The following is a 24,005-nucleotide window of genomic DNA, read 5'->3' on the forward strand; positions in this document are numbered from 1 at the left end:
AGTCCCCATGGCTGGCTTAAAAAAAAATCACATGCCACAAATCAGCCAAGGAGGAGAAAAGACCACACCACACTTTCCCTGTGCTTCTCTCTGCATCCTCTGACCCCTGCTGCTGGCCACCAGGGACAGAGTGCTTGGCAAGGAAAGCCTCAGTGATAGCTCTGGTGGCTCTCTCATAGCCCTCAATTAGCAAATGCCACGCCTGACACACAGGGTTTGAAGTGTGGGGACTGGCTCCCATCAGGATCCTTTATCAGAAATCCCCAAGTGACACATGGAAGCTGTCACTGGAAGGTCTCGTTTGTGTCTGGGGCCACGAGCGCAGCCTCCTCCACTTACCCTGATGGATGCCTTGTTGCAGTAGACCCGGGTGATGGCGAGCCAGGTGGGCAGCTCCAGCACATTCTGCAGCACCTCCTCGTCCAGCTCCAGGTTGGTCAGCTGCCCCTGTCCCTTCAGCGTGCTCAGGTTGATTTTGTCTGGAGAGAGATTCTTCGTAAACCTACAAGAGAAGAAAGGAGAGACTCAGAAAACAACTCAAAGCAAAGCTGCTTAGACTAGAGGAGCCTTTTAGAGAGGTATAGTAAGTATAAAAATTTGTTTGCTTCTTTGTCAAACCTTTTCTGACATTTTTAGACCCAGAGCATACTGTTTTTTCCAGAAAAAAAAAATGTCCTTACACTTTGACATTTGAAGGTTTTGTTTCTGCTTGCTTGTTTTAATCAAATTCACTAAACTGAAAATTCCATCTAAAGCCCCAGGAACTTGTAAATCAGCAGAACTGCTTTAGGACAGAAACAAAACAAAACCAAAGCCAAATCACAACAGGACAACAACTTTACCACCCAAATAGCGTGATATCAGTGGTGAAAAGTGGTATTATCTAGATTTTTTTTTTTTTTAGGTTATTGACAAAGGAAAGCAAAAGATCATTAATACGTTACTTTTATTGCTGTCTCTTACAGCAGTCCTGCAAGCCAGCACGTGCCCTGCCCAGCAAGTCTGAGCATGCAACCCAACTCCCCTCCCTAGTGACCAACCCCAAATCCTGTCCTCTCCTCGTGGCAAGCATTTCCACTGTTGTTTGCACCTCCCTTACACACAGCCTGATATCCCCAGCTCCCTCACCCGCCTGTGATTTAAGTGCAATGAAAGAAATGATTTCAGACTGGTCAAGAGCAGAATATTCTGGTGCTTAACATAAAAACACTGTGGTCCCTGAGGAATCAGTAGAGACAGCTTAGACCACACAGACTGAACCCCAGCACCTCGCCAGGACGGCCAGCCCCAGTGCATGAGCTTCGGGACGCCACCAAGGGAGCCAAGCACCAGGCTGGTCAGATTTACAAAGTCACGGGAGTCACAAGGCTGAAGACTTCCTGCCTGCTGATTTACTCACTGCTGAAACCAGAGCTCATTTCACACATTCCTCCAAACTAATACTCATTCTAATTCTGCCCAGTGGTCCAGAAAGGGGAAGAAAAAGAAAGACCCTATTGTCAGCACAAACAGGATTAGGCTCACAGTCACATGCTGCCATTCTGTCTCCTTTCCCTGCACCAGCAGCATGGTCGGATTCCCTCTGAAAGGCTTAAAACATCCCGGACAAAGCCCTGCCACTGCTACGAAGAGGAGAGGGGAGGAGGAACCAGAGCGATGCTGCTGGGGTGACAGCAGACGTGGCCGCTGTAGGAGCACGAGGTGTGGTGTAAAGTAACCTGAGGTGCCAGCAGCAGCTGCTCGTCATCACCCCAGGGCTTCCTGGAAGAGAAATGCCTTTAATGAACTAAAATGCCTAAAATGCACATTAACAGAGAGGCTGAGGGATGGTGAAGAGCCACCGATGTCAGCCCTGAGTTTCGGATACGGCCGCTCCCCGAGGAGGAGGGCGGCACACACGGCTGTGTTTGCCTGCTGCTCCTTTCCACCTCCATCCCTTTCGGTGCCAGGTCTGCTGCTGCCACAGGAGCCCCAGCAGGCATTTTCTGTGCCACGCCGCCACCTCCCTTCCTGAACCGAGGGCACGCGCTGCCTGCTGAGTCCTGACCGCGTTCGTAGCGCACCTGCCAGCGTCCCAGGCTGACGCAGGGAAGGTGACGTTTGCTTTGAAGTCCTCGTGCCTTTAACCCGAGGCTCTCTGGTTTAAACACACGCAGGCAGGAGGCCAAGCCCAACACCACCCGCTGGTCCTACAGAAGATGTAAAGCCTGGCTGTGTGTGCTGCGGGGGACAGGCAGGTACAGGGACGTGCTGGGTGTCTGCAGGGTTTGTGCCAGGTCCCCCTGTGCGAGCCATAAACTCAGGCAGTGCTGAGAGCTGGACCAAAAAGCTCCAGAGGCGATACATGAGCATCTTTGTCTTGCCTCAGTGAACCAGGTGTGTTGAAAGGTGTTGTAATCGCCTCTGCCTGGGACTGGGTACTGAAAATAATGACAAGAAAAGCGCTCGGCACTGGTAAACTCACGGGGCTGCTGCGGGCAGCGATGCTCACAGGCAGGGAGAGGCTGAGGCTCACGGCAGCTTCCTCACTCCTGCAAAGCAAGGATCAAACCCCAGGTGTCTTAATCCTCACCACAGCCTAAGCGTGCTCGGAAGGGGAAGCCGCTCTCAGCTGCTAATGCAGAAGAAACAAAACATAAGGACATGTCTCAACAGGGAATTATTTTTACTTGGTGTCTCTTTTTATCTTAAAAACAGTAGCACAGTGAAGGGAGAAGCTGTGAAACCAGACCCTGGTGGAGAGAGTGGTATGAAACACGACCTGGCTAAAAACAAACAGGTATTTGTGTTCACCTACAGGGAAAGGCTGCAGAAATCCTGCTGAACAGATAAGAAAACCACCACAAGCACTACCAGACTCCATGGAAGAGCCTCTTCCAACAGGATTTTTAGCTGCACCAAAACCCCTGAAGGACAGATTATCGATCCCACCAGTCACGGAGCAACAGAAGCTGCAAGCATCATAAACATAAATGTAAAATAAATCCTTGCCTTTAAAGCACAGTGAAATTCCTGCAGCTGTGCCTAGTCCCAGCTCATCCCTCTAAAGGGATCCAAGATTTTCAGATGGAATAACCCTCACATTTAAGACATTTTGGTATATTTAGTGCATGTCAGTGGGGCTTCCAAAAGGAAAAGAGATGAACTGTGCCTGCGAACTTGGAATTTTATAGAGGCCAAATTACTTCTTGAAAGGAGCTGCTTGGTCACTGTCAGGGGAAGGAAGAAGCCGTGAGAGCAGACAATTTTAGATGTTTGTTGGCAGGCTTGCTCCATTCATACTCATCAACAGCAACATTTTTGGCAGCACTGATTGCTGGCTTCGAGAAAAATGAATGAAAATGGTAGCTATTAGGAAAATTGACAGTGTGGGATATTTGTTGTTGTTTGCTTTTTTTTCCCCCCCAACTCTACGAAGAAGTCATGCAGCACTAAGCCAGTAAACTCAAAGGACAGCACTCCTTTTGAGTCTGCCAGGATTACCATGACAAAAGTCACACCAGAAAGCCTTTTCCCACCCTTTATAGAGTTGTCACTGCGGTCACGAGGGCATTTTGCAGCTGCGTAGGCTTGTCCAAGCACGAATGCATTGCCAGGAAGAATACCAGGAGCAACATCTCATCTCAAAACGTGTCCACCCAACAGCCACCCAGACTGCCATGGTCACCAGCACCCACGGAAAGCCTTCAGGTGACTGAAAACCTTCTGTATTTGCAATGAAGACAATGGAAAATGCCAGCTAGAAGCCTTCACAGCCACAGCTAAATAGCCCTGGTAGGTGGCCATGGGTTTTCAGGGAAGAGATTTCCTTACAAGTTCCCTGCTCTCCGCCGTTTCTTTCCATTTGAGATGACGCATTTGGGCTTTCAATCGACTTTCCTAGGAAGCAGACACACACAGCCATTACCAGCACTGTCCTACTTTCATAGCAGACAGAAGGGCTCGCTCTGTCCTAAGAAGCTAACAGCACCCAGGTATTTAGACCTCAGTAGCTTCTTGGGGCCTGGCCTAAGAAAATCACATTCTTTACAGAAACCCTCGGCCTTTTGGGGCAGTTTCTGAGATTGTGACTTGATTTGCATTTCATGTTTTAGATGGGGAAGGCACGGGAGCATCAATCTACTTGTCCAGTCATCAGCTTGTATATATATATATATATATATTTACATTATATATAACTAAATGATGTCACTGCTAGAAGAATGCCTGATTCATCAGCTGATACATTCAGAGGCCCCAAACTCACCCATTGCAAGAGGGCGTTTGGCCAAATCTTACTGCTGGCCTGAAGCCAGGCTATCATCATAAATACTGAATTTATGCTCGCATTTGTAGCTGTCTGGCCGCACTGTCTCCAGAACAAATACATGGACAGATAACGTCAGGAGAAGACGTCTGAAACCATCAAATTTCCCTTCAGACCCATCTCTCTCATTAGCTCACTGCCTCGTGGCACGAGAACCCTCTCGTCAGTAGCCTCGCAGGCTCAAAATAGATTTTCTGCCTCAATTTCTGCAATTATTCAGTAATCATCGTCTATTGTATGTAACCAGCATCTACACAGCTAAACACATTTATTTCTATTAATATCCTTGTTACTATGGTTATTATATGTGAGAACTAATTAGCGGTACACCAGCGACCTTGATTTTGCTGATTGCCAAGCATCATTTTTTGGCAGAAGAAGTGACTGAATGGCTTGCAATACTTGCCACCGTTGTGGAGAGCAGATGGAAAAATCCGCAAAACACAAGCAAGTCAGGAAGAGGGTAAGTTGTCAGCTGCAATCCAAAAACAGGCAAACTGTAATAAATGCTCTGGGGAAACTGCTGCAGACAAGGCTCTTCTTCATAAGGGTAACAGCAAAGGAAAAGATGAATTTCCCCTCTGATTTGTGTTCCAAATTGTATTTTAAGTGACTGTGGTAGAAGGGCAGAAATTAGACATGGAAAATACCTACATTCATGTCAATGCAAATTTGCTTCGTGCCGAAAATCTTTCCAGAATCTTGTTGGGTTATGTCTGGACAGGCCTTCTAATCCATTCCTAATCCATCTAAGCCACCATTTCATTTGGAAAGATCTTCTGCAATCCCCAAATCTCTGTGATAGGACACTTTCCTTCATATTAATCCTCCTTATCTCGGAAGCCAAAGATTCTGCTTACATGGAAAAAAAAGGTTCATGACTGGCAAAAGAAGAGGTCGATGACTTCTAAGTACAGGAAGACTTTCAAGGAACACAACAGCAGAGGCTTTGACTGCAAAACACGGCTGAGAATGAACTGAAAAATAATTTTGGAGGAAATAAAACTGAGCAAGCGATCAAAACTTCTGTAAAAAGGGGAAAAAAATAGCTGCCTTGAAGATGCAAAGGAAGAAGTAAAAGCCCTTTCGGGAAGAAAAGGCATTCTACTAGCTCAAGATTTTGGTGCAACCATGGAGCAATCTGCCTGGTAAGCAGCCACAGTTCTAGTCAGGACTGAGAGATTCAGAACTGCAGCCATGGAAGGGAAGTACACTCAATTAACAGAAAAAGAGAGGAATTTACACACAGTATAACATAGTCTTTCGTACTAATCCAGTTGGTATCATATCAACTCAATTAATATAAGGCCATTTAGAATTTAAGGCAATTCAGTCACTACCAAATGAACTAATTGTTCTCCAAAGTCACCCCCAGCTCCACAGTGAGCACATTATTAGCACACACCGGGTGCACTGCCAGACCAGCTGCTCTCCTTTGCGGACAAGCTGGTCCCACTGCAAAAATCCCCATGACTTCGCCCTGCTGGAGCCGCAGAACAAACCCTGCCGATGGTTCTGTGTAACATGGAAACAGACCTCAGCACTGGGAGGTTCCTTATCCGGGTGGATAAAGTGCAGTGGGATGTCTGTACACACTGCCACTGGTAGCTTTAGATTATCAACTTTCTGTTTTTCCAAGCATTGAGTATGTTGATATACCACTCAGCAACCCAAAGCAGTTGCACTGGTGCCTCAAAACATAGCTGTGCCCAGAACAAACGCATTTCCAGTTGTCTTGGCTCCCAGATCACCATTATCTGTTGCAGTACAACTCACCCGAGGCCAAAAGACTTAGAAATTCAATTCCAAGTTAAACTCCTGAGGAAAATCAACATTTCCAATCAGATCAAAGAGACTGAACTGAAGGCTGCCTCCCCACTTAGGTAGACCCCCAAGGACAATTTTATTCCCAAAATGACTCCAAAGCACCCTGAAAACTGGAAGATTGCAAAGCTCCAGATGAGGTGCAGTTCTTACAGCACACCCACTGCCGACTAATTTGGTGCTAGGAGCTCTGTAAAGCAAGCCACAAGTTAACCTGAAAGGAAAAGAGGCAGGGTGTTTTTGGCAGGGGTGGATCTCCACCTCGCTGAGGAACTGTTGTGCTATTTCTAGCTCATCGGCTCAGTAAAGTTTAAATGCCAGCTGCCCCGTGCTCTGAAATCTGGAATGTAAACCCTCTTCAGCTGCCAGGGAATTTCCCAAGGCTAAACCTCAAAGTGAATAACAACCCAGAAAAGAAAACTAGGAAGAAATATATAAGCAAATACAGCGTTTCCACTCCTTCTTGCCAGGCAGAAGGCCCGCTTCTCATATTCTAAGCATTATTTATCTTGCAATCCAATCTGCATTTTTATTTCCAAACTATAAAAAATAAAAGCTTAGGACATAATTCAGACTCAACTGAGCAGCAGTGGCAGAGGTAAGAGCTCAAGGAGTCCAGGAGAAATAAAACAAGCGGAGAAGTCATGTTTAATAGTCTCTTTTCTGGGCACATTGCTCAGTTTGAAGAGTACCCACTGTGCAGAGAGGTTCCACAAGGCCAGCAGACCCCGCCGCTGATGTGAGAATACGTCCAGCCATGCTTTCCTCCTGAGCTACCGAAGTGCAATTTGTTTTTGCTGCAACAAGACTCTATTTAGCATTCCAGAAATGGCACACGTTTATTTTGAGCTGAATGGAAGTGGTTGGAAACACCAGCAGCTCACATAGGTTTTGTAAAACTGACAATTTGGTTCTTCTGGCAAACTGCAGCAGAGCAAGGCTGATCCTGGAGATCACTTTCTGTGAAAGGTAAATGCCATCTCCCATCATGTGCGCACTCTCCTTCCCCATCCCTATTTGAACAAAGAGTTAGTCGCTGTTTATTAACTGACTCCACAGTACCCTGTGGTTCTGCTTTTAGATAAAGAGTTCCTCAACATTTACATTTTTCAAAAAACGTAAAAAAGGCATCAAAATGGACTAGTAAGATAAGAATTTTTCCAAAGAACAACATTAAAGGGTTTGTAGCCAGTCTTAAATGCTTTGCTAGACATAGCACGTAAGTATTTCAGAGACAAACTTATTACCTCTGGTTCAGTGCTCAGCACCTTGGGAACTTTTTGATTGCCCACAAAATAGCAGCAACTGCCGGGAAAAGAGACTTGACAAAGCTTCGTTCTCATAAACTGGCTCAGAGTTTCTTGCTACAAACCATTTCCCCCCAGTTCCTCAAACTGGTTCTCTTTGCCACTCTTCCCAGGGCTATTTTCAGAGCATCGTACAAATGGGCTCGTTAGCTTTATCTCTGCTTAACCAGCGGGAAGCTTAAGGCACCAAGCGATTAAGTGACTTCCCTTTAGCCACATGAAGTGTCACACCGCCGGTGGCCACGAGATCTGGCCGACAGTCCCACAGCGGGTGAGCCGCAGCCATCTCGTCTGCCCCTAAATCCTTCCTATTTTGGGGCTTTTGGGGCAAGCGTCCTGCCTGTCGGCCACCTGAAGGTCACGGCGTGCTCCTTCCATGTTCAGGGAGCTTGTCCACACCTGAATTACCTGCTGTCTGCAACGTCCTCGTGTTGCTCAGATCCTCTCTGGAGGTGCCAAAATTACGCAAGGCCTCTGGGGACGCAGCCACGTCCCTCCTCTGCTGTCATCCGAGTGCCGGCTGCAGGGGGGCTATGGGGCCCTTACCTGGTGCTTCCTAAAGCCTCCACGATTTGGGTGCTCACCTGGCACCAAAGGGACCACCCTCAGGAGGTTTGGGGACGACACCACGTTGGGCAGGACTTTGCAGGAGGACCCAGCCAGGCGGGGCTGAGGGGCCGCATCCAGCTCCATGGCCTTTGACAAGGGAAAGCACCAGGGCCTGTGCTTGGGGCACACCAAGCCCAGGAGGCTGGAAGGGGGTCTGGTGAGACCCTGCCTCGATTTTGTGTTCAGCTGTGGGCTCCTCGCTACAGGAAGGGCATTGAGCTGCTGGAAGAGCAAGGAAGCTGTGACAGGACTGGAAAAGCAGAGTTACAAGGAGTGGCTGAGGGACCAGGGGTTGAAATTGTACTTGAGGATTTTGAAGGTCTTTTCCAACCTTAATAATTCCACGTTTCTATTACCTGGATGAACAGAATGCGCTGAAAAGCGGGAACAGAATGCTCTGCAGATGGAAAAGTAATGGCTGTTTTATCATCAATTTCTAACTGCCAGCAGCTTTGTGGTTTCACGTGTTTCCCATAGCTGCAACGGCTATTTTAGACAAATTATGGTCCTCAGCAGCAGGAATTTCCCTCATCGCTGGAGAAGACTATTAAAGCAGCTAAAGCCAAAATTGCAATGTGAGTGTCGATTCCAGCAGAGACTGTCCCAGGCAAAGGTCTTCCAGAGGTCCCTTCTGCCTCCGTCATTTCATGATTCACTGACTTCATCAAGCCATTCCCAGATGCGATTTCACTGCCTTCCTCCCCACCCACTGTGTTCCTTCAATGTCTTTCAGCTAATTTAGAATCAAGGTCAGGAAGCTGGGAGAAACCTGAAGGATTAGGCAGTAAGCACACACCTTACGCTGGCAGCAGATCTTTCTGTATCAGGAAAAGGCGATGGAAACCCTCTGACTGAGCACACCAGCACTTCACTGCCACTGCAAGGCCACAGCTGCAGCGCAGCGCTCGAGCACGCAGCAATGCTGCAAAACGCTTCAGGATGAGAAGTGAGAAGTAAAAGGACAGAGAACGCTGTGAGAAATTACCCTCCGAAATTTCCAGATCGCAGCTTTTGGACAAGAAACCGTACTGAGGAGCAAAAAAAGAGCTCCCAGGACCTGAGGAATTCCCCACCCTTTGTGTCAGGGAAGCGAAGCGTCTCTGATAACGTAACGCGACCTTCTGCAGAAGGCAGGCCGCAGAGCACATCTCAGCAGCTCCTGAATAGCAGAGAGCCAGTGCTAGGGGTTTTTTTTTGACTGATGAACTGCTTCTGCCTCTTCTCCCCGTGCTTTCTGAGGCGGAGGACGGGTCCGCTCAGGATAACACATCTCAGTGGCTCTTGTGCCATCGCCACCTCGCAGAGGCCAGTGCCCGTGTTCAGCTGCAGTGGCCTTTTTGTCCTGGCCAGGCCTGGGTGCAGGCAAGGCTGCAGGGTTTGAACAGGGGCTCACACAGCTCCCGACTAGGCGAGGAGCTCATCCACCAGCCCCACACAGCAGCAGGGCTGACATGCCAGCAGGTGCTCCTGCGTGTTGTGCCCAGCTCCGAATTCCCTGCACGAGGAACGGAAGCAGCGAGTGCTCGGAAGGGGCAATAATACAGGAATTGTTAGGGCCAGGAAGGAATCCTGAGACTCTTAGATCCAAGTTATGAAACGAGAGCCCACAGAAGCCTATTCATTCCTAGCTAGGCGCGCTCTGCGACACCCACATGTTCCTAACTGCTAAATTGATCTAGAAGAAAGACACGCCGCAGGCTTGCTTGGTATTTTCCTCTTATACACCAGCAGTGGCTTTATCTGCAAGGATTACATGCAACTGCAAACAAGAAAGGGGAGGAGACAAAGCAGTCTTGTCTGGAAGAGGGGATATTGGACTGAACCACTGTGAGCTGAGAGGAAAGGCTCTGCTGAGACTCAATCCGGTTTGTGAGGAGTTACACGAAAGAAATGTCACTTCTGGCTGCGAATCTGACCTACATTTCCGAGCAGCAGAGTACTACACCCTGCGCGTGGTACTCGATTGTTTTGTTTTCTAGGATATTTTTTAATTCTGTTTCTGAAACCAATCTGATTTCTCCAAAAAGGTGGCTCCAGTATTGCGTTACACAGGATGGTTCTGCAGCTGCTCCCATGCCTCATGTTCTGCGGTCTGATACCTGGACAGGGAAGTGACAATTGGTAGTGGGATCGATAAATCCGGCTGTGCAGCCTCGCACCTGCCAAAGATAATTTGGCTTCAGCCTTCACCAGGAAGCTTGCACTGTCCAGCACTGTACCCTTCACTCAGCCCCTTCCAAAACCATGGCAAGGAGGAAAATAAACCAACCGACAGAAGCAAAGCAAAGTGCAAAACACAGAAAACCTTGCTACGAACCCTGTCCTACACCCTTCCACAACTCCCAGTCTCGCTGCACAGCAGCTTAGCACCTTCTCACCCCAACCAACACAAATAACAGCGGCGGAGATCCCAGGAGTCCGGAGGTCCAGCGTTAACAGCCTGGCAGCAAAGCAGAGCACAAACCCTCCCGCCACTCACGTGCTGGGCTCAGTTCAGGGAAGAGGGGCCTCTGCGAGCTTCAGGCCCTGTTCACAAGCACGGTGCTAGCTCAAACAAAAGGAGCAGCCCGCCATCACCTCTATGTCTGCTGCTCACATCTGTCAGCACCCAGCCTAGCTGCTGAAGCGGTGGCTCAAGCGCTGCCCTCCTCCCTCGGTGAACAGGTCTAATTTCCCCTCTTGTTTTTCCTCCGTATTTTCTCAGTGACTCAGTGCTGATGGTATCTCAGCCAACTTTGCTCGCTCTCCTGTTTCTCCTCTGCTGCTTCCTCACCCTGCTCTCAGACACCTGAAGCTCCCTTTCAGCTGCAGCTCTCCAGGGCACTGCCAAAGCCAAATCCAGCGGGGTCTCCTTCCCCTTCCCAAGCACCGCACCCAGCTCCCTGCTGACACAGCTTTCCTTGCCGTCAGAGCCTTCTGACTCAGTGGCTCTTTCAGGCTGGCCCTTTGGAATTAGAGCATACAAAGCTATTATCTATTTTCTCCACCTACATTTTATTATTTTCTTCCAAACATAGGGATTACACGTTGCTTTTCCTCTGGAAACCAGGTAACGTGCCGAACTGGATGGCCTATCAGGCTGGAGTTATAACGACTCTCCAGAAGCTCACATGTTTTAGTGCATGCAATAAAATTGTCACGAGACAGTTGTCAGATGCAGCAGCGAGTTAAAGCTTCCTGATGCAATTAAACAAACAGCATTTTGATACGGATTTCCACTACAGTGCTGAGAACTCTGAAGCCCTGAAGCGTTACATTGAGTACATTTGGGCAGTCCATATTGCCTCAGTTTCCCTGTTTACCAAAGGGGGATAAATACCACCTTTATAAAACCACGAGATTTTTTTAATAGTGCTCCCTACAGCTGAAGAAAATACAGTAAAAAGAGGCTTCTTTCAAACCAAACCAGGAAGAGGAAAAGTCAAATCACTGCTTTTATTTTAAAGCAATCGCTTTCATGAATAATTACAGCCTGGTAAACACAACTGAAGTACTGCTCTTGTAGCCTCGGAGGCATTCAAAACATTCAGGTTCAAACACACACCAAGCAGCTGATGCTTCAGCAAGCCCATTCTCAGGGCCCTTTCTTCCAGCCGTAGCGGGTTCGCTGGGATAGAAACACCTCCTGCAGAACACGCAGCCCAAATGCTGCAGCCAGCAGAAGAACCCAAAAGTAAAAACCACCTAATCTGTTTTCTTTTCCAAGCTAAAAATAGGACAAAAGACTGAAAAGCACAGATGGTGGAAGCGATGCAAGATTTTAGGTTCTTCTGTTCTAGGAATTTAAGCTGCTAACACCCGACACAGGCTGAGCGTTATAAAAGATGTTCGTAACTCGGCTCTGTCACCGGTGGCCAAACCCAGCTTTACAGATCTCTGCAAGTGACCCCTGTCATCCTATTTGACATGCATGAGGCTCATTTAATCTGAACAGTTGGTGTGAAATAACTCTTTCATATTTCCCTGATCTTTCTGCCTCTCTGATCCCTTCCTTGCAAATTTCCAGATAGAGCAGGAACAAAAACACACCCCATGCAGAAACGGCTTCAAACGAAGACATAACAAAAGGAACAAGGAATTATTTCATATGCAAATTGAAAGCAGAAAATAAAGGCAGATTAATGATTCAGTAGCAAAATTCTTCCGGGCAAATGAGCAGAGCTGAAAGAAAAACCCAAAGGGAGTGTGAAGCTGAGGTGTTTGGAGGAAACGAAATGGGAATGGAAAAGCATCGTGTTTTTTTACACACTAATCTGTGTTCAAAACGCGTTTCTGCAAAGCATCCACAGTACTTATGCAAGAGAGGGGCAGGATCAGACCAACCACCGCAAACGGCAGAGCAAGTTCAGCTGGCAGGAAAACAGGTAAAGCCCCAGGATTTGTTGTGACCTCCTGCTCTCCCCAGACCACATGCAAAGAGGAACGCAGACAACAGACACCACAACCGGCAGGGCTGTAGGGAAGAAAGGGGGCACTTGGAGTGGGAAAGTGCAAGATAAGGCAGACTGAAAAAACAGAACTAAATAAAAAGATTAAGAGGACTAAAACCACCAGCAACTAACCTAGAAGAAAGAGAATCATGTAAAAGAACAGCACAGGCACCTTTAGTCCTCGAAGTGGTACCGAGGAATAAAGCTGAGCTCTTTTAAGAGACCATTAACAACTGCTCTCATCTGCCTCTCCCCGTTACAAACGCTTCTGTGCCTCCCGACAAGGTGACTGAACCCGCAATAAGCATGACGTGCTGCTTTGAGGTGGAATGAGACAGAAAGCTTGGAGATTTGTGACATCAGATCTAGCAGAAATTCCCTCAAATTAGTGCACTGAACAAGCCTCGCAGCAGGCTCTGCTGCACTCCGCTTCGGTGCCGTGCCTGGCGAGCTGGAGCACTGAGCAACTAGTGAGTCAGAACCGCCGCAGACGGGCACTTCACCGAGGAGACTGCTCGCTTAAAGTTCGCAGGGATTCTTCTGAGGACCCAGAAACCGTCAGGATTTACTGCCAGCCTCCGAGCAGCTGGGACAATACGGCCTCAGAGAGCCAGGACACGCAGGGTCTGACTCCTTGCTCCAGCACTGTCACCCTGTAACCCTGCTGAAGTCACTGCAGCCCTGCGCAATCGCTTCCCCACCAGAAAAAACAGATTAAAAAATAGATAGGACGTGATCGTCTGCAGCTCAGAAGGCAGAGAGGAGGAAAGCAGCGTGCAATGCTGCGCCTCCGTCAGCACCCTCCAGCTCTTTACGTGTCGTCACGTCACTCCGGTCTTTCGGCACTGCAGGGGGAGGCCGTGCCCGCGGCCGTGGGGCACGAAGCGAAGCGTGGCGGTCCCGCAGCTCCTGGCCTTGGTTTTCCTCGGGGAAACTGAGGCACCGTGACTCGGCCAAGGTCAGCCACACCGAGGAGCCACACTTCCCGAACGCCAGGCTCGGGTACAAAGCGCAACCACCCCGCGGTCCTGTTCAGTGTACCTCCTGGTGCCTGTCATGAACTCGGCTGGAAACGCCACGACAGCCTCAAAAACACCCAAAGCCAAGTGCCTGGGCACATCCATCCTGCTCCTCCTGGGGCGCGGCACCCCCTTCCTTCTCCCCTCGTTTTTTTGGGGGGGCTTTTCCCCTCGCTCAGCCTCCCAGGAAGGTTTCCAAACCTCCCCAGGGTTTCCAAACGCCCCCCCAGGCTCCACAGCCGCCCCCCAGGAGGCAGCACCAGCCCCGGGGGGAGCCGCACAGCGCCCGGAGCCCCCCGAGGGGAGGCCGGCGGGGCAGGGCAGGGCAGGGCAGGGCCTCCCCCCTCAGCTCCCCCCGGCCTCCAGCCCCGTGCCTCCCCCCCTGAACCCCCCCCCAGCCCCACGGGGAAGGGGCTGCGGGCGCCTCACCGGGACAGGTGCTTCAGGATCTGCTTCTTGATGAGGCCGGCCATGCCTCACACGGGGGGGGGAGGCTCAGCGCTGAGGCCGGCGGGGCTCCATCGCCGCTCCGCCGCCGCCTCCTCCTCCTCCTCCCGGCCCGCTCCGCCCCGGCCGCCGCCTCCCGCTCGCCCCCTGCCGGCCCCACCGGGCTCGGCCCGAGCCCCCCCGGGGGCTGAAGGCACCGGGGGCAGCGCTGGCAGCACCGCGGCCTCGGGCAGGGCTCGGGCCGGGCTCGTCCTCCACGCCCCGGGGAGGCCGGAGGGGGACAGGGTGAGGGCGGGCGGCCCGCAGCTCCCTGCTCGCGGCTCCGTTTCCACAGCGGGTGGAAAAATTCACACAACAGCTGAGGAACCTCCCCTCGACAGGGACAAAGCTGGGCTTAGAATCACACGGTCAGCAGGGGTGGAGGAGCCCCCCAGGGTCACCTGCTCCAAGCACCCCCCCACCACTGTCCCCACCGAGCCGTGTCCCCAAGCACCAGCCCCAACCTCTCCTGGAGCCCCCCCAGGGACGGGGACTCCCCCACCTCCCTGGGCAACCCGTCCCAACGCCTGCCCGCTCTGTCTGAGCAGAAATGGCTCCTCATTGCCCACCTCAACCTCCCCTGGCACAGCTCCAGGCCGTTCCCTCTGCTCCTGTCCCTGGTTATCTGTGAGCAGAGACAACCCCCAGCTCCCCACAGCTTCCTCTCATGTAGCTGTAGGCTTCAGGGTGAACACAAAGAGGTGTGAGACTATCTCAGGACAGCCAAAAATAACCTTTAAATGTCGGAAAAAAAAGTCAAAAAAAGCATTCAGCATAAAACAAGGTAACCGGTGAGGCTGCTGGAATGAAGAAAATGCCTCAGTTCAAGCAGTTTCTGTGCTACTCATTTTGTGGTTGTGTTGTAACCCTTTGACGGATGACAAGGAGTTGGGCCATTTCACATGCCAAGAGATTGCAGGCTGTACTACAAAGGAGCATTTTGCCTCCAAGGCTATGCCCAACAAAAGCAGCCCCACATAAATGATGACATTGTTCTTCAAATAAGGCACTGGGGCATTAAACTGATCAGTCAATCCTCTAACAAGAGAGCCATGTGCTTTGTACTTGGCTACACACGTTGTTTTAATCTGATAGCGGGATGGTGGGGGGACAACTCCAGCAGAATATTTTTATCAGAGGTCAGTGGTGATCATCAGTGGCTCCTGCTTAGTTTTCCCCAAGAGACATCGATGAATGCTATAAGAACCTGGCACCTGTCCGGCCTGCTAGTGCTGTGCACTGCACAAGTCCACTACAGAACAGCAGAGAAACACAGGCTTGGGCTAGGCACTGGGATGCTGCAGAGGATTTTTCTCTTGTATTCATTAGCAGGGTTAGTGTATTTTATTGCAGAAACATCCTCTAACTTCTGCCTCATCTCAATGTTTGTTGAACACACCTATTAAATATTGGGCAATTAAATATTTGATGTCTCAGCTACACAACGTGCTTTATAGACGCCTTCAAAGCATGAGCTCCTCAAATAAAGTCTCATCTGATTCAACTGTCCTGTCCTAGAGCAGACAGCAGCTCAGGAGAAGAACCCTTGCAGTTCTGCTGACCAAACACTTTCCTCTAAGATGCAAATTACTCCCACACTTTTGTATCGGATACAAATATGCCAAGAATGAGTTGGAAAATTCTGCCTATTGAAACAGATGACAACCGACATGCACAGAGCAGTTGGTTATGCAAACAGAATAAATTCTTTCAACCCATTTGGAGTTGTACACCTGCATTAAGCAGAGCTCATCAAAAAGCAAAGCCCTTTCAAAAAAGGGGCCTTGGAAAATGTCTTCAACATCACATTCCTTGATGAGAAGAAAACTGGGCATTAATAGCTACTGACTCAACAGTATCTGATCAGCTCTGATAACTTAGGTTCACACAAACGCCTCAGTAGCAACAACAAAGCAAAAACATGGTTTTCAGACAAACCAACAAATCAAGACACTAACTACAATACCTTATTGTAAGAATCAACCTTTTAACAGCTTCTCTTTGTTTCCCTCAATGAAGGATCAGCATTTTATTAAATTCATCCTATTTTGTGTTACAGATTAACATCATCTTGCTGTCTCCTCAGTTAGATATCACTGCACTTTTTTTAGTGTTACATTTTTGTTCTAATTAAAAATGTGTACACTTGTTTTGAAATTCAGAATTCAGAATACAGATACTGATATTTCTCTCCAGGGGTATAACATGAAAAAAATGTATCAGAGGACTTAGGAAAAAATATAACTAAGTAGAAGTTCAGCGCTAGTCAGGTAGAGAGGGTGCAATTATAACTTATATTCTGCCAGACAGAAAAAATACACAGAGTAAGAGTCAGATTCTCCACATGTAAACCATCATCAATGTTTTATTTCAGTGGGGGAAAATAAAACAAAAACAAAAACCAGACCAGTTACAAAAGCATCAGCCCAGTGTGCATCTAGGTCAAACCGTCTGCAATTTGAAACAACAGCAGATTTCCTCTACACACTGGTTTCATATAAAAACCTCGGGACATAAGTCTACAGCATTTTAGCATGTGGAAGATCATAAAATGAAAAAAGCCACGGAGCTCCATTTCCACCTTTATCTGTCTGGACGAGTCATGCCTGGCCTGGTTGGCACCATCATGGGTCTTGAGGGCGGTCTCATCATTGGGGGCCCTGGCATCATTGGCATGTGTCCTCCCATCGGTGGCCTCATCCCTGGAGCTACAGGAGGAAGGAAAATACATTACAGATAAGCTCTGGGGAGCTTTGGAAAAGCTGCAGGGAGTGTGCACATTTCTCCACAGCCTCCAGGGAACTTTCACTTTGCACGCGTGTAAGCTGTGATCCAGAACCTGTCTGAGATGGATTACGTTTCCCTGAAGGATACCAGCAATTTTAGTAGAGGAAGAATCAAGTTCCTGGGTTATATGCCCAGTTTTGACAATATTCACTGATATATTATTTCAACCACTCAAAAGAGACACTAGGTTAATTACTGCATTGGAAAGTTCATTTGGAACACTGTACTGCAAAATCTTCCAATTTAGTGTTTGAAAAAGGCCCAGCATGCTTCTTAGAACTGGGTAATGGCATCAGCCATGAAAAGCAGGTGCTTAACCAAAAAGCACTGAGAGAGTGGTTTCCATCCAGCTTCTCCATTTATTGTCAGACACTGCCTCATATCCCAGCCCATGCACATATTTTGTGCCTTTTTAAAAAAAGAACACTTAAAGAACAGTTTCTACCAGCAATAATTGCAAATACATTTCCCTACTTTTGGTGTGCACATGTATATTCCTTTAGATTTGTTCCAGTAAGTGCTTCAACAAACGTCCTCTGAGAACTCTTCAAATGCCAATAAGCTCAAAAGCGGAATAGATCAAGACGTTTCAGTTTACCTTTGCTGTACAGAAAAACCTTTTTAAGGCACGTGTTCTCTGGAACACATTATTTTAAGACATTTTAAACAATAAAATTCATCTACTGCTGAAATGCATCTCTTGTGCAAAAATGTAAGTGTTGCAACGATGGAATACCTAAACAAGTAAAGACTAAGACCAAAAGTAGGAAAACTGCAATTTACCAAGGCAGTAATTTCAACCGCATGCCAGGACTAGCAAGCGCTCTCAACAAGCAGCAAAGGAACTTAAATTAGCAGCTGTCAGACTGCTCTGTTCTGAAGAGAAGACTCATTTGCAGACTTACCAGGTCCAACAGGCATCATTCCGGGTGGAGGCGGGCCCATCATTGGCATCATTGGTGGCCCACCCATATGAGGGGCTGGCATCATGCCAGGCCTGGGGGGACCAGCTGAACACAGACACAAATCGGTTACACATCCGCCCGCTCTCACATTCATCAACAGTGTGAAAGAGTTAAGCTTTACAGGAGGTTTTAGTAATTAAGAGGACCTTGATTGTTTTGCAATTGTCTGCCTTCGTTTTTAGTTTTAACCTTTACTGCGGGTGACAAAAAAGTGAATTGGAGGAAGAATACGCTCGCTATTATTTCCAGCTCTGCATATCTACTGCAGATAAACTGCCACTTCCCACAGCATGGCTCTCTGTGCAGAAAGGGATCGCAGCAGTTTGCCAACCAAAGTGCAAGACAAGGTTATCAATCCTACTATATTCTTAAAAAAAAAAAAAAAAAAAAGAAAGAAAAACCCCACTGTACTGCAATGTACATGAAGCTATCTACACAGCAGCTACGAGGCAATGAGAGCACAGTTCCATTGAAGTGCTCAGCACTAATGAAATCAGCTGAAGATTAAAGAAGATTGAAGAAACACTCTTACAGTGCATTCTATTACATTTTGATATTCGCAACCTCAACATTTTTTGCTTGATTTCAAGCTAAAAGGACTTTTTTTTTTTTTAATTGCATCCAGCTCTAGGCCCCTCAGTTAAAGGGCAAGGAACCTGCTTGAGAGAGCCCAGTGCAGAGCCACAGGGGTGATTAAGGGAGGGGAGCATCTCCCTTATGAGGGAAGGCTGAGGGAGCTGGGTCTCTTTGGCTTGGAGAAGAGGAGACTGAGGGGTGACCTTATTGATGTTTATAAATGTGTAAAGGGTGAATATCAGGGGGATGGAGCCAGGCTCTTCTTGGTGACACCCAGTGATAGGACAAGGGGCAGTGGGTGCAAGCTGGCACACAGGAGGTTCTGCTTAAATGAGATAAAACTTTTTCATGGTGAGGGTGACAGAACACCAGAACAGGCTGCCCAGGGGGGTTGTGGAGTCTCCTTCTCTGGAGACATTCAGAACCCAGCTGGACGTGTTCCTGTGTGACCTGACCTAGGTGTTCCTGCTCCGGCAGGGGGATTGCAGTAGATGATTTTTCAAGGTCCCTGCTAGTCCCTAGCATTCTGTGAAACTCCACCTCTCAGAAGGTCTGCCCTCACCGCCAGAAGCAGAGACTTACGGATGCTGGGAGGGGGCGGTATCATGGCTCCTCCAGGGGGTGGCGCTGAGAACGGCGTCGGTGGAATTTTCCCTTGCTGGAATGCAGCCGCTACATTGGGGGGGAAAAAAAAAGAAAAAAAAAGAGAAAGAATCCCAGAAGAAAAAATAGTTACTAAGCAGAGGAAGCTCCTGTGTCAACGTTCCTTCTCATGCCAAGCATTCAGAACATACTTAACGTCATGGTGCACACTCATTTGTTCTTACTCTGGAACAAATCCCTGGTTTACACTGCTTGTCAAGATGGAAGCACCTGATATTCTTGAAGACAGTTATTACAGTAATTACTCCAGCTGAGACTAGAGAGCTCCAGGATGAATTTCACACACCTAGCTGGAAGGTGGATAGTAGAGAAAATATATCACATGATTTGCAGCTGTAACTTTCACCTAGGATCATTAAATTAATCCATGTTATCATGAAATAGGCCAGTGACTTAGGCAGGTGACAAAAAGCATGAAAAAGATCTAACGAGAAAGGGAAAAGAAGAAATTCAGAAGACCTGAATTGACCAAGAGGAAGGCAAAAGACGTGAAAGCTGGAAGCAGCTAAAGAAAGGAAGTTGCCATAAGGTTAACCTGGCACTTGTTTTTGTCCCATTCAGAGAGGAAAAAAACATTATTTAGAGAACAAGTGAGAAGAAGAGAACCCCATAAACTGACAGAGGAAACATTTTGCACTTTATTCAAGCCTACAATAGCAAGAGAGGAAAAAAATCAACATCCCTTGAGAGCTGAGGTCAAGCAACTAGAATACGTAAATAACCCACAACATTTCATACATTTTAATGTCCATTTTCCTACCTTCTGGTTTTCTTATTCACGCTCTTTACATAGAAGTGCTACTACCAACAGAAGCAAAAATAAAATAAGTTTAAGCCCTAGAGGGATGTCTTATTTCTCTTTTTAAATGAAGGAGCTAAAAACCTGCTATCAGATCTGGTGGAACACCTAGAACAAATTTGTTCCACAAGCCTCTTCTCATGAAGGCTTGCTAGCAAAAACGTTGTACTTGAGGAGACTGTCCTTGGAATTTAAGGAAGTTTGTTTAAAAACCAACACCCCAAGAGGGCTCTTGCTCTAAACCCCCAGCCACATGCCCCTACCCCACAGCCTTGTGCTACGCGAGCTCGTACGACACTGCTGGCAGTGCTAAATGTGAGGGGAGCTACAACCCTCAGCCGCAGCACAGCAATGCCTGCCTGCAACGAGTCCTTGCAGCCTCTTACATGGGAACCCACACTCAGACAAGGTCAAGATTCAAATCCCAAGTGACACTCTTATTCACAAGTCACAGAACAAAGAACCACCAGGGAGCTGATAAAGAACCAGCAGGGAAAATAGGAAGAAAAGAACTTGGAGGACAGAGAGCAGTAACAGCAAAGCAAACGAAGATCACAAAAGGATTCGCCTTACTTGTTTTATCAATCAGGCTCTGGGCTTGCTCCTCCATCCATTTCTGGTAGTAGTCCTTCACATTCTCTTTGTGCTTTCGGCCACTGCAGTGGGTTTTTCTCACAGAGGGCTGAGGAAAATGATGTAAACTCAGAGTTTATATAACATCACATAAAATCACAGTTTACTGGGAACTTTGGTAAAACTTAAACGTATTCTCTCTGGAAGCACAGAACTGCTTGGTTTCTGCATACACTCAGAGGCCAGGCGCTGTGCCGTGCCCTCACGTACAAACGACAAGCATCGAGCCAAGTTTTCAGGTGAGGCTGCACTGACACCAAGCCAGCTGCCTCCCACCGTGACACCCAGGATTGGTGAGTGCTAGCCAGACTCTAGTCCCTCCTGTTCCTGTCTCCTTTTCAAGCAGGACGTCACAGTATTTCAAACAACCTGGGTTTAGTCTCTGCAGGGTTTATTTCATGTGCACGTGATCGCACAGATAAATTAACGCCAAAGGTTCGTTACTTACCAACAAACCAGTGGAACACCTTGGTATTTTGAGTAGCTTGTGCTTACTCTACTTACTCTTACTTGGGCTTTTGAGTTGCTTGGGATGTGGGGTTTATTTTACACACGCTTAATATGAATTAATGCAGATCTAAACGAATCCCTGCAGATATGGCTTACAGACAAGCAGGCAGCACACCTCACTGCCTCAGACAGCCCATTTGTAGCCTGCCCAAGTTCTATTTCCACACACTTGAACCCAGAGGCAGGTGACAGCTGAAGGTGGGCGCTTACCGAGTCGTGGGTGAGGTACGTGTCGCAGTAGTCACAGTAAAACCTGCGGAGGCAGAAGGCCCGTTACTGACCGGGGACACCGCTCCGTGCCGCGGGGGCTCCCCAGGGGTCTTTGGGGGCGCTGGGCTGCCCTGGAACCCTTCCCCCTTACCCCCTCACACTACCAGAGAGCGGAATCCCCTCCAGCAGGGACACGGGGCCGACACGGGACCCCCGAGACCCCCCAGACCGAGCCCAGGCCCCCCGAACCCCCCCCAAAACCCCCCCACAACCGGGTCCGGGACCCCCCGAGCCCCCCACAACAAGGCCCGGGGACCCCCGAACCCCCCCACAACCGGACCCAGGGACCCCTGAGCTGCCCCCAACCGAACCTGGGGACCCCCTGGGGACCCCCAATTCCCCCCAGCCAGGCCCAGGACCCCCGCGCCCCCCCCCGGGTCTCACTTGGGCATGGCGCTCCCCGCTCCCCGCTCCCCGCCACCGGAGCCGCCCGGAAGTGCCGCCCCCCCCCCGCACCGCCCCTTCCGCCGCTCACCCCCGGCCGGCTCCGCGCCGAACGGTGGCCACCGAGGGACAGAAGAGGCCCGCGGGGCGGCCTTCGCCTTCCCCGCTGCTTTAGTGCCCGGCCCGGGGCTGGGGGAGATTTGGGATCCCTGTGGGGGGGGGTTGGGAGCTCCAGGAGGAGCCCTGGGGGCTGCCTGTGCTGGGGCTGGCAGCTCAGGGCACAGAAAAGGGGGCAGCTCCATCCCCCCACACCCTGCCCTGGGATGTTTGTGCACATTGACGAGGTTTCCCCTCAGCCTTCTCTTTTCCAGGCTAAGCAGGCCCAGTCCTCCCCGCCTGGCCTCATAAAACAGTCCCCAGTCACCTCAGCACCCTCCTCAGCACTCGCTCCATGGCCCTCAATCACACAATCATTAGGGTTGGAGAAGCCCTCCAGGGTCACCTGCTCCAAGCACCCCCTGCCACCACTGTCCCCACTGAGCCGTGTCCCCAAGCACCAGCCCCAACCTCTCCTTGAGCACCGCCTTGGCCTGGGGAGCCCACAAAAAGGGGCTTGGTGTTGGGCAGGGAGCAGGGCCAGGCTGCTAATGGCTGCCAGAAGCAGCCTGGGGGCAGCAGGCTGCTTGGGGGCTGCACCAGGAGCCTTGTTTGTGCTTGTTTCAGCGCCACTGGGCAAAGCTCTCCTCACATGAAACACAACCATGTGGGTTGTGAGTCCTGTGGGGCACCGTGGGGCTGGGGATGAAGCCAGGCGCTGTCTGGGAATAGGGCAGGAGGCAGCTGGGTGGTTGGTGCTGTGTATCCCTGCTGGGCCTGGCACAGGAGCTGCAGCAAAGCTGGGCTGGTTTCTGCACCTGCAGAATGGCACCACAGGCCCTGCCCTCACCCAAACAGCTGCGACCTCATGAGCCCAGCATCGTCCAGGCCCAACTGAATCACCACGGCCTCTGTTACTCACTGAGTGGGCACCCAACCAGCACCATGCAGCAATACCGGGGGTGTTCGTTTGCCCTGAGACCTTCCTGCATGTTTTGCTGCCCAGCCCCCGCTGTGACTTCCAGCCTCATTTACACCCGTCTTCCTCCACGGTACCACAAACCCTTCCACCCGCTCACCAGAAACACGATTTGGGCACCATGAGGGCGCCGTGCCCTTCGCCTGGGGCAGTCCCGCGCCCCCCCAGTGCCCCAGTGCTTGCTGTGCGAACTGCACGTGGAGCTCCTGTAACCCCCAGCCGAGCCGGGATGTGGCTTAGGACAGGGACACCTCAGGTAAGGCAGCGCGCTTGATTGAGGGAAAACCTTGTTTATTTACAATAACATGCTAAATTTGTACAACAGAGCCTTTATTTTCTTAGTTTGTGCCCCCCAGCACTGCCAGGGAGGCTTCTGCCTTCCTCAACAGCCAGGATTCGCACTGCTGAGGCCCAGGACCGCCGGACCCACAGCGAGGAGCGGAATTGAGGCGAAAAACGACGATTTGAGGAAAATTCCAGGCCGCGAGGCCCATGCCCCCCCCCCCCCAACCCGTCGCCATCCCGGCAGCCTTTGCGCCTCGCCACGCCCCATCGCCTCCCGTCACGTGACCGCTCCCGCATCCACAAACACTCTCGCTCTCCTCCCCGCGCCGCCTCCCATATATGGCAGCGCGCGCGCGGCGGGGGGGGGAGGAGGGCGGGGCGCATGCAAATCTCTCGCCTCCCATTCGCCGGCGTGGGGGGCCGACGTCACGCGGCGCGCGCGCCGCGCGGGGCTAAACGCCCTCTTTCCGCGCGCTCTAGCCCCTCCCCCAGCTCGGCCGCCGCGCCGCGGCGTCACAAGGCGCGCGGGGCGGGGCGGCGCATGCGCAGTGCCTACGCCCGACGCCCGCGCCCCCTCCCCTGCCGCCCGCCCGCCCCCCGCCGTGCCCTCACCTCCCCCCCCCCCACACCCTCACCCCCCCCCCATCGCCCCCATGCGGCGCTGAGCGGCGGCGGCGGCGGCCCCGGGAGCGGCCCCGGCAGCCGGGGGGGGCGGCAGCGGCAGCAGCAGCGGCGGCGGCGGCAGCCCCGGGGGGGTGGTGGTGGTCGGCGGAGGAGCCATGGAGGGCATGGACGTGGACCTGGACGCGGAGCTGATGCAGAAGTTCAGCTGCCTGGGCACCACCGACAAGGACGTGCTGATCGGCGAGTTCCAGCGCCTGCTCGGCTTCCAGCTCAGCCCCGCCGGCTGCGCCTTCTTCCTCGACATGACCAACTGGTGAGGACGGGGGGGGGCTCGGGGGGAGGCTGAGGGGTCGGGGGGAGGCTGTGGGGTCGGGGGAGGCCGTGGGGTTGGGGGGGAGGCTGAGGGGTGGCTGTGGGGTTGGGGGAGGCCCGTGGAGGCCATGGGGAGGCCGC

The 24,005-nt window shown here is 50.6% G+C and overlaps 3 protein-coding genes across 5 annotated transcripts in view; 1 reads left to right on the plus strand and 2 right to left on the minus strand.

The window, feature by feature from the left end:
• The window catches only part of BLTP3A (bridge-like lipid transfer protein family member 3A), a 35,375-nt gene extending 21,142 nt beyond the window's left edge, over nt 1-14,233 (minus strand). For both annotated transcript variants that reach the window (XM_082778534.1, XM_082778536.1), the window contains exons 1-2: nt 13,925-14,233; nt 340-502 (exon numbers count right to left, since the gene is read on the minus strand). In XM_082778534.1, the coding sequence (XP_082634660.1) occupies nt 340-502; nt 13,925-13,968 (207 nt within the window). In that variant the 5' untranslated portion in view covers nt 13,969-14,233. The remainder of the gene's footprint in view (nt 1-339; nt 503-13,924) is intronic.
• A 2,084-nt stretch (nt 14,234-16,317) lies between these two features.
• On the minus strand, nt 16,318-21,615 carry SNRPC (small nuclear ribonucleoprotein polypeptide C). 2 transcript variants are annotated; one of them, XM_082778315.1, is made up of 6 exons: nt 21,569-21,615; nt 21,125-21,167; nt 20,345-20,453; nt 18,892-18,981; nt 17,674-17,778; nt 16,318-16,689 (listed from the first exon to the last, which is right to left on the minus strand). In XM_082778315.1, the coding sequence occupies exons 1-6, from the start codon at nt 21,574-21,576 to the stop codon at nt 16,565-16,567; spliced, it is 480 nt and encodes a 159-aa protein (XP_082634441.1). In that variant the 5' UTR covers nt 21,577-21,615; the 3' UTR covers nt 16,318-16,564. The 2 variants fall into 2 exon arrangements, with proteins under 2 accessions (XP_082634441.1, XP_082634440.1); XM_082778314.1 differs by having other exon boundaries at nt 18,892-18,984.
• A 1,854-nt stretch (nt 21,616-23,469) lies between these two features.
• Nucleotides 23,470-24,005, plus strand: part of ILRUN (inflammation and lipid regulator with UBA-like and NBR1-like domains) — a 33,061-nt gene continuing 32,525 nt past the window's right edge. Inside the window, exon 1 of the mRNA XM_082778368.1 lies at nt 23,470-23,865. Coding sequence (XP_082634494.1) covers nt 23,708-23,865 — 158 coding nt within the window. The 5' untranslated portion in view covers nt 23,470-23,707. The remainder of the gene's footprint in view (nt 23,866-24,005) is intronic.

Source organism: Aythya marila, assembly GCF_965140915.1.
Source record: "Aythya marila genome assembly, chromosome: 24".
NCBI classification, from domain to species: Eukaryota; Metazoa; Chordata; class Aves; order Anseriformes; family Anatidae; genus Aythya; species Aythya marila.

Bases quoted from the DNA above. Each gene is read 5' to 3' on its own strand.
- SNRPC (XM_082778314.1), bottom strand. The intron at 20,454-21,124 runs GTAAGCGCCCAC...CATTTTCCTCAG, and splicing joins CGTACCTCACCCACGACTCG to CCCTCTGTGAGAAAAACCCA. The intron at 17,779-18,891 runs GTAAGTCTCTGC...GTCTGTGTTCAG, and splicing joins ACCGCCCCCTCCCAGCATCC to CTGGTCCCCCCAGGCCTGGC.